The sequence below is a fragment of the Tigriopus californicus genome, chromosome 6 (genome assembly GCF_007210705.1).
Source record: "Tigriopus californicus strain San Diego chromosome 6, Tcal_SD_v2.1, whole genome shotgun sequence".
NCBI classification, from domain to species: Eukaryota; Metazoa; Arthropoda; class Copepoda; order Harpacticoida; family Harpacticidae; genus Tigriopus; species Tigriopus californicus.
In genome coordinates this window covers 10,583,336-10,593,089 of record NC_081445.1, presented here as the reverse complement: position 1 = coordinate 10,593,089, position 9,754 = coordinate 10,583,336, and the positions used below count along the sequence as shown (strand labels likewise).

General features: G+C 37.9%; 2 protein-coding genes across 2 annotated transcripts; both read right to left on the bottom strand.

The window, feature by feature from the left end:
- Window positions 1–1,280: 1,280 nt before the first annotated feature.
- LOC131882300 (uncharacterized) lies at window positions 1,281–3,756 on the bottom strand. Its single transcript, XM_059229403.1, has 2 exons — window positions 3,418–3,756; window positions 1,281–1,734 (listed from the first exon to the last, which is right to left on the bottom strand). The coding sequence occupies exons 1-2, from the start codon at window positions 3,673–3,675 to the stop codon at window positions 1,327–1,329; spliced, it is 666 nt and encodes a 221-aa protein (XP_059085386.1). The 5' UTR covers window positions 3,676–3,756; the 3' UTR covers window positions 1,281–1,326.
- A 323-nt stretch (window positions 3,757–4,079) lies between these two features.
- Window positions 4,080–9,369, bottom strand: LOC131882505 (uncharacterized). The gene is made up of 4 exons (XM_059229660.1): window positions 9,242–9,369; window positions 8,919–9,179; window positions 5,741–5,892; window positions 4,080–4,166 (listed from the first exon to the last, which is right to left on the bottom strand). The coding sequence occupies exons 1-4, from the start codon at window positions 9,297–9,299 to the stop codon at window positions 4,080–4,082; spliced, it is 558 nt and encodes a 185-aa protein (XP_059085643.1). The 5' UTR covers window positions 9,300–9,369.
- Window positions 9,370–9,754: the final 385 nt, after the last annotated feature.

Here is a 9,754-nt window from a genome sequence, read left to right as displayed (position 1 = left end):
GGAATGAGTTGCAAATTAGTCGGGTACAAATGTTGAATGGAGAAGTAGAGGTTTTAGTTTGTCATCTTTAGGGTCTTGATTTGTCGTTTGTAACAATGTATAGACCCCCTTATTGTTCAGTAAGCTCTTTTATGTCAGCTCTCAAATTCACTGGAAATGAGTTGGATCTGGCAGTATGCTCAAAGGTTTTCTTTGTAGGAGACTTCAATTTTCCGGCTAGCGTTGTAGAGTGGGAGGTTAGCCCTGATGGCCATATTCCCATTTCGAAATCGACATCTCAGTCGTTCGAAAAACTGGAAGAATTCGCGATCTTGCGCAATTTCTCCCAGCATGTTGGTGTAGCCACTAGAGAGAATAGCGTTCTCGACTTGGTCTTTTCCACTGACCCTGATCTGATCCAGTATGTCCATGTAACACCTTGTAATCTATCAGATCATCATGTTCTCGAGATAGGGTCAACCATCACTCAAAAACCTGCGTGCTTTAGAGTAAAACCGGCCAAAAAGGTCGGTCTGGCTAAGTTCAAGCTCAAAGATGAACATTGGCCGTTGATTATAGAAAGATTAGAAGAACTGGACCTGATTTCAATTTTGAAACAGGAATCGTCCATAGATGCAGCCATTGATAAATTAGTTTCAACAAGTTCAAACAGTTTTGTTATCCCCATTATTGGAATGATAAAAGAATGCGAGAAGTTTAGCCTCACATCAACCTTTTTAGATCTAGGAGTAACGAAGAATGCATAAATGCATATAAAACTGATTGAAATAAAGGTGGTTGCTAAATCTTCAAAAGACAGCATACTAAAAAACTAAAGTGGTACCTTCACACCCTTCTCTGTCCTTTCCAATCAATCTCTTTTTCGTTTGTCTTCATTTCTTTACTTCGTTATCATTACCCTCTTTGTATTGTTTTAACTTGGTTTCCTTACTCTAAAGTTGAGAACTTAATTGTGACCAACATTAGGACCAGGGGCCGATCATCTCTCCTTGTCACGTCCCTCATCCCCGACGAAAATCCTCAACCCTCAAATGAAATGCAGGGACATAAGGGGAGTCGTATACAAATACACTTATTTTGGGCATTTGCGACTACCCCGGCCCAGTAATATATGCTACAGAAAATGCCAAAAATTCACATTAAAACATTATGAACTGTATCTCCGCTCCCGGAGATTATCACTTTTCATACCTAAAGAAACCTCCTTGTTTTTTTAGAAATCGACTTCAGCCAATGTCATCCTTAGAAAGTACATCCACACACTACATAATAGACTGGAGCTTTTTGATATCTCTCTTTATTTTGAGATGTTGAAGTAACACATTTCTAATCTTCCAACCAGTCGTCAACATCTGCCAACTGAAGATCATGGACGTTTGTCGCCCCTGGTATGTAAATGGTTTTCGTATCTCCACTTTGTCCATCAGCAAGATCTTGCAAGTTGTAGATTCCAACACCAGAAGCATTCCCTTGCAAGTAATAAGGCTCCTGTCCAAGCATTGACATTCCCTTGAATTGGTAACCACCATCTGGTGTGGGGAAGTAAGGAGCGCTATTGTCGAGGACGCTAAACTTTTCCGTTTTCCAGTCCAGGATATATAGTTTTCGGTTTGGTTGGCGTCTTCGATTCGTTCCTTTTGCAATGAACACCTTGCGTTGTCCGTCTACGACCACAGGCCAAATACTTGGGAAAAGTAAAAAATCGCCTGGAATGTCCTCCACTGCTCTAGACTCCTACAGAAAATTGATTAGGTACAGCATTAGGTTGTCTCCGAATTTTTTAGCACACTTCCTTTTCAATACTGGAAATGCAATTCGCATTAGTTTGAGTTGGAAGATTGTTATATTACTCCTAACAACCGTAAAGTATGTTTCATCAAAGACCTGTGCCAGACTATGTCAATCTTCACCGTACCTACCACCAACTGATATTGCATAATTCAATGCAAAGGAAGAGATGTTGATATTACTAACATTACAAATACGTAGAAGGCGGATTGAAAAGTAATGATCTGTGCCATAAAACGTAATTTCAATTGATCAAAATGACTCTGAAAAGGGGCGAATTTGGCAAAAGTCCTCATTATAGATTTGTATGTCAAATTTCATGTTATGATAGTTCATTGACATTCTTTATGTTGACTTGTGTTTCAAGTCAACTTTACCCGCCTTTTTAGTCTTTTAGTTTGCGTAGTCTTTTTTTAAAGTTTCCATTTTTAAGTCTCTTGTTGCCAATTATGCTTGCAATTACTAGTGTCTTTGTCCTTGTCCTAATTGTCCGTTTTTCACCCGTACTTATACCGTCACTCCAGACCATGAAACAAACACAGTCAAGTTTATCCTGACATCTCTGCGGTAAACATGAATCGTTGGCAGTTTTCCAAATTCTGAATAGAAATCTCATGTGCAATCCTCTGCCATGTAAGGGCCCTCTTCTGGCACATTACTGTACATGAAACCAGTTTGAGCGAGTTGCGAGAGCACTTTTTTGGTCCATCACTTGGGCTAGCTTTTGGGTGTGTCAAACGAAATATTCTTCGACCCACCCAAAACAGCGTTACCAACCGCCCCTACTAATAGTACCAAATTTATTATCAATTATACCAATACTCTATCTCATCATTTTGATGCTTGAGGGGTGTTAACAAAAAAAACAATAAATAGTAAACATAAGATAAGCTGACCTAAGCCAGAAGACCAATGCTCGAACCAGTTATTTGAAGCGTACAAGTACAGAGCGTTAATGTGGTTATGATGGGGCTCAGATGGTAATTTCATAAAGATGGGGGAAACACTTAATGGAAACGGAAGAAGCAAGTTTCAGTTCAGATGTCGGGGATACCTCGACTGCGTTAGCTGACCCTCATTCTAATCCTAATCACTTCCCTTCTTGTTATTCCGTTTACCTTCCTCCTTCCCCCTCCTCCGACTCTGACTCTCAGGCGTTTTCTCTTGCTATTAAGTCATTATGCTCCTAGTAGATACACTTTGACTCTTTCTCTGACTCAAACGCATCACATGAAATGCTCTAGGTCACAACAGAGGCGGGTTCTTCGAATCTTGTCTCATTACTTTGGCTGTTTTTCAGCTCATATCCCGTCCAACTCAATTATCTCTTCCAAACAGCCTAGATCAAGAACAAAATATAAAAAAATCGAAGGTTTTTTTTAAATATGCCCATATTTAGGCTTGGTCACCATGAGCCAAGTACGGATTCAGACAAAAAAATCTGGTTTCTTACGGCAAATTTGTCATGAAAAATCAATTTCAAATGTTGATTAAGTGGATAAGTGACAACTTCACTTCTAACTGAACATGAACTATGTGGAACTCAAAGGACACGAAAAAATTTGTGAATTAGAACATGAATTAGTGCATGAACGTGACGCGATATTTCTCAGGTGGGGCAAAACTTACGTTTTTTTTCATGTCGAGAATAAAAACTTTCGTTGCCCTGCTCATTGAAGGACTGTTGCTCTCAAAGTGGAAAAGGACTCCACCAACGGCGACAATGTTATCCTCAAAAACTCTCGCCATGGTTGGTTTCATCAATGAGTAGCCATTATTGGTCCATATGGGTTCCATGAATGGAAGAAAAGTATCTCCATCGAACAGAACTGAATATGGTTTTGAATAATAATATATCCAAATTCTTCCATCACTCAAACGGACCATTTGACTTTTAGTTGAGAACTTAAGATGATCTGAAGGATACGGCACTTCTGTCAAGTTGAGAGTATCCTTATCAATTTTCTTCGCCAAGATGAAAGCTAAAAGAAGAGCGCATGAAGTAATAAATTGGCTTAATAGTTTCAATTTTGGACTTTAGCTATTAGTTGTTCTGTTTTTCGAACTGTTTTTCGAACTCAATTATTGAAAACTAGCAAGCTAATCAAATTTAAAATCAAAAGAAACCACTCGATCAATGAATAATTGAACAATAAATGTATCTATTAGTTAATGCTAAGTGAACATTGTATTTGAATATCCGATGAATCAAGACTGGAAGCATTTCGCGGTTTCAGTTGTTGTCACTTTCCCGAGAACAAAACTCGGAAAAAGATAAAAGTAATCTTGATTTATGAATTACCTCTTTGCTCTCTCCCATCTGGGGATTGGTCTTCGGTAACCATTGAGAAAAGCTTGTCATTCACCTTGGTGACAGCCTGCAATTGACAATGAAAGACATGTGTGGACTGGTCGTTGACTTTAACAAAAGAAAATAAGTAAGCTGGTTTGTTTGTTAAATTAAACCAATTTATATGATGTTACATTAGGTTAGGGTTGGGGAGGAGTGGGCCTGTTGGTTAGCACAGATTCCTAACATGAAAGAAATACCCCGGTTCTATTCTCCTCCCCGACCTCTCTCAAGGATACTTTTACACGTTAACCACACCCACTGACGGAGAATTAAATTGATATGTACTTTGACGTTGCTTATGGCACTATTTACAGATGATGTGACGGCAAGGTTGTCAACTCTGACCCTAGCACTCCAAATCCTCCCCCAACCTCTATCTTCCCAAAAATGCAGATACATTTCATTTTGGAAAAAGAGCAAGAAGGGTCCTAGCTGTTTTGACATTGACACCTTTTTGAAATAACTAGCAGGGCTTGAACCGTTAGCAAACAAAAGTAACGCGATACCGTTACCATTACGGTTACCCGATATTTTTGCAGAAAAAGACGGCCTAAAAGTGCAAAAAAACCGTTCATGCAATTTTTTAAGGTTTAATGAATATGACGTGAAACAAATGACTCTGGTGATTATATATTTGATCCCATCAGTGGCATATAAGTCATTGCATTTGAGACAGAATTTTAAAAAGATGGGGAGGAAACCTTTACGCATTTTTCTTTCCTTCGTTTATAAAAGAAAAAAGTGATGGTAACGGGAGGGCTAAAAACTAGTTCCATTACCGTTACTTTTTCAGAAAAATAACGCGTTACCGGTAGGTAGTGTTACTCTAAAAGTAACGCGTTACAAGTAACGTCGTTTCAGAGAGCTTTTCGCTCCACTACTGCTGTACTCCAAGGTTGAACCCAGTAGCTTCTCTCATCGATAAAAGTGCTCAATTTTTCCTTCATGCCCGAGTTAAGGGTTAGCAAAAACGGGCCCCAGATTAACAAAATGTTGAGCTTGTTCAAAGATATTTCCCTGGGAAGATAACAGTAATAAGAGAAATTTCGTATTTAAAAAGAATAGAATAGTGGGGGCTGCACAGTATAAAACAGCTGCCTCACGTTTTTGATATTAGCAGATATTTTCATGGCTTATCCCCTTGACCACTTGACCGCTTTGCCTTATGCCTCAACCAATCTGAGTTGAGAATTTCGGTCGACGCATAATCTAATTGGTTCTTGGAAGGGGTCAAGCGGACAAGCGGTGAAGCGGATAAGCCACGAAAATAGCAGCTACTATGTTCTTGAAAAGTTGCTTGAGTAAAGTGTTTTCCGTGTTATAATTAGCAAGATTGTTGAACATGAATCCAGTTTTGTTACTTATGATCTCATTTATACTTTCCAGATGTGTTAGGAGCCCTATACTACTTTGATTTCCTTTCGAGGAGTGGACTTTTTGAAACATTATTACTTAAGATCGAGTCTGTTGCCACTCTTTTTGAGTTTTGAGTGAAAAAATCTTGATCGGCACCCTTTTTTCACCTCTTGAAACGATTTGAAATTATGTCTTGTTTTGTTGAAATGTTGAGGGTTTATAAGGATCTTCAATAAATCATACCTTGATATTAAGATATTTTTCTTCAAATGATGTAATGGTGCGCAACTCCTTGGTCTGCGAGTTGAACGAGAATATGCGCTTGTTGTCGAAAAAAAGAAGCTTCAAGGGGTCTTCCTGTACCTGTTGCCCTTGGGTGTCTTGATTTTCTGGAACTAATATGAAATGAAGGTTACTACATGACATATTCCATTAGTCTTGGACATTTGTAAGTACCCATAGACGATATAAAATATTTCATAACAATTATTCATCCACAAAGACGGAATTGGCTCATTCATATTGAGTGAGTTTCACGTGTTGCTCGTAAATTTAGCAAATTCAACCCCATATATTTCTCTTTTTAGAGTTATTTGACAGCCAGGTATATTTGTAAAATTTTGTGGCCTTCGATGATAGGGACATTTTCCTTTGAGAGACAATGAAAAATGTTACATGTTGGTATAAAAAAATGTCAGCCAGAAGAAATGTACAGAATAGACACGAGCGTAGATAAATAAGTTATGCTCTTTTTTATTGCAGCTTATTGCTTAATACGCTTCGCTTGCCCAATGACTTAAGTTAAGAACATTTTAACAGCGTATTAGGTGGCTTCAAGACTGAACTTTGGGTTTTAGGGTTGAATATTTGAGCCTCGTCTGACAGGCAAAGCTAGTCCTTTTATCGTTCATATCTTTTAACAAAAGGCAGTGTCATGCATGTCCTTTTCAGATGGTTCTCCACCTATGTGTTGTACTGGGTGTCTAATAGGGTTTCTTTGAGAAATGTTGGGTACGAGAATCGAAGCGGAGACCTCTCACGTTAGGAAATGGTACCAATCACCTCGTTACGTCTCGTCCGGGCTTCATAGACCTTTCCAAGTTGGCACTAACCAAATATCATTAAAGGAATCAACGGTTTCTTTTTTGAAAATTTGTTTGCTTTAAAAGTCAGATTAGTCTCAATTTTGGACTAAATTGTTATCATTATAAGTTCAGTATGGTCAAGACTTGATTAGAAATGTAAATTTCCTTCTTTGTCTTTCAAAAAGCATACTATATTGATACATTTAAAAGTAATGCAACTTTGGGTCAGTTTAAGCAGTCCTAAGCGGTTGGGGCTAAGCTAGATTTTTATAAGGACTACCATGGCCACAGTTATGAATGCCATAGTTTTGAATCAAAACACGTTTCATTCAAAAAATATCGATTACTTATACATTGGCCTGCATTTCAAGTTTAAAGTCGCTAGTTCTACTGACGGGGTTATATCTGGCTAAACACTTGAAACAATTTTTAAGCCAAGCAATTCGTACTTTTGGGATGAAATGGTGAACGTTCGTACAAGTTTTTTTAATAAGATTTTGGTGTTCGCATTATATAAATCCCTAAAATATGATACTTTCTAGCAGCAGCTATAAAACCCCAAAACATAGAGTAGGCCAAAAAACAAAATATGTTTTGGGTCGGAGAGTTACCCTCGTCAAGCCAACAAAGTAAACAATTGCAGCATCTATTTACAAATTCCAATAGGCAGTGTCGTAGTTGATTATGATTTATATCTTAATTGATTATATATCTTAATTGATTTAATATGATTATATCTCTATGTGTGTGGTCTTCGAGAACATTGCTCTACGGTGTGGTTTGCTTCGAAAAGTTTCCTTAAGAGAAAGTTCGGTGAAGAGAATTGAACTAAGGTTCTCTCTCATGTTAGATACATAGTAGGCTAACCACGACGCTAAGTCTCCTCTTTCAAATGTAAGTCTCCTGCACCAGGCTTTAAACCTATAACACCTGAGGAGAAGAATATTGCAATGTTGCTGCTGCCTTTTAGACCGTTCAGCAACATTAAATCAATTTGAGACCTTTGTTGCAAAAATTCGCTAAATTCGAGGAAAGCAGTAACACTAGCGTAGTAAAACCACCAAGACCCTGCATATTCCCTAATCCAAGCATACTCAAAAAATTGCTCATAATGACTTGGAAAGTCATCCAAAGATCTCTTCCAAAGATGGTATGGGATCTAATTTCTAGTTTGTTGGTGGATTAGATAATTTTTGAATGTAGAGTTCAATGAGAATGATCAATTTGTCACTTTTGATTGTTGGAGATTGCATTCTCAATGGTGGTAAGGATGTAGGGCAACGACTCAGCCTAAAATCAACTTTGATGGGTTTTGTCGCCTTAAATTGGAGGTTGAAGTGGAAGGAATCAAAGCTCGTCAACACAATTTTGTGGGAGAATACTTGAACGTTTGGAGCATAAAGATTTTTTGTGACGGGATTAAACTACAGTTCTATGTCATTTCTGTTAGAAAGAAACTGTTCATCTAGCATGGCATTGTTATAAAACGTCACATTTTTACCTATTCACATGAATGGATTTTTTGGCCTAAAAGAAAGCTGTTTATAGACTATTTTGGTTGCTTTTGAATCTTCCACTTTTGCAACTCAGCTTTTGAAACCTTAAAAATAGTTGGTGTTTGGTAACCCATTCTGTCTCCCAAACGATTTTCAATCGCTGAAAGAAAGTCGCCAAATTAGAAATCATGCAAAAGTGTTCCGTTTAGCCAATTCTTGCATTAAATATGCAAAACATGGGAATGCTATTTTCCCCCATCTCTAATCATTACAATCGTCCCTTTCTCATTTGAAATCTCCCTCTTGTATGCAGAAACATTGCCCAAAAAACTCTTGTTCAAGAATCAAAAGGTACAGCCCCTGAAAAGCAAATTAAGTGAGAAGCAATTGTTTCGGATTTACAGCTGAAAACCCAAATTCACTGCCGCAACTGCAAAGTTAAGGATAAATACAAATTGCGATAGTCTTCCATTTTGCTCCAGGCTAACTTGCACTATGGGGATCCACACGTTAAATTTAGTTCACAAATCCTAGAAGAATGCATTGCTTTTGAAATATGTTGCCTGTTCCGGTTTAAGACTAAAACAAATGAAACATATGGTAGCTTGCAAAACCATCGTTTCATCATACTAATGTTACTCAAATTTTGCCAGAAAAATATGCAACACTTGGGTTTTGTAACGAGGCACTTTTCAAGAAAGCAGGCCTTTGAAACTTAGATGGTGATGCCCTCATAAATTGATGACACCAACCTGCAACTCCTTGTTCATAACGCGATAGAAAATCGCCTCATGTCTCAGTCTTATTGTCTTCTTTTCAAACGGATTGTGATTCACTCACCTTGACACAGTTCACTTGGGTCCACGTCTGAGACAGTGCCTGTCACATCGTTCTGAGCATCATCTCCTCGATGGATTAAGCAATTAGCAAGGCATATGCAGCGGTGAATCGAAACGTCAAACGAAAAGTAGTTCAACCGAGAACTGTATCTAGAACACGCTGCTTGGCAAGTCTCGGCATTGGAGATATGGTGAAAGGTTCGAAAAGCCCGATATTTCCACTGGAAGCTCTTCAGACATTGGACATGGTTCTCCACACAACCTAGAACATGAGGTAAATATTTGAAGACCGCAAAATCATGACAATAAACAAAAAAGGCTCACCATGAACGTTGTATAATCCAATTACAAGATACGTAAGAGGAACAATGTACCACCGCATATTGTTCGGTTTGTGGACTCTTCTCAATGCTCTTGTCCTTTTTATAGCTGGGCATCATCTTAAAATGACTAGAGATGATGAAAAGTTGCAAAACGGAGAATTTCCATCATAAGGACATTGTTACTTATTTCCAAATTACAGGCATCATATTAAGATGTTATATATATTTTTCAGAAGCAATATCTTTGCCAAAACTATGGACTAAAGCAATTGGATTGATTTGTATTTCCAAAAATAAATGTCTTTTAGATTAAACGAGATTAGTTTCTGCTTCAATCATTTTCCAATTCTGTTTTCCTGTTTTCATAAATTGTTGTAGACGTGGAGCTCTGAAAGCAAAATTATTTATAAAAGGTATAATCTTCAACAGCAATCACTGATGGTTCGTCCCTAAATGTGGAACTGTATACAAAATTTCGTAGCTTTTTTCTTAATGCTTGGTTGTTTTACTTGTC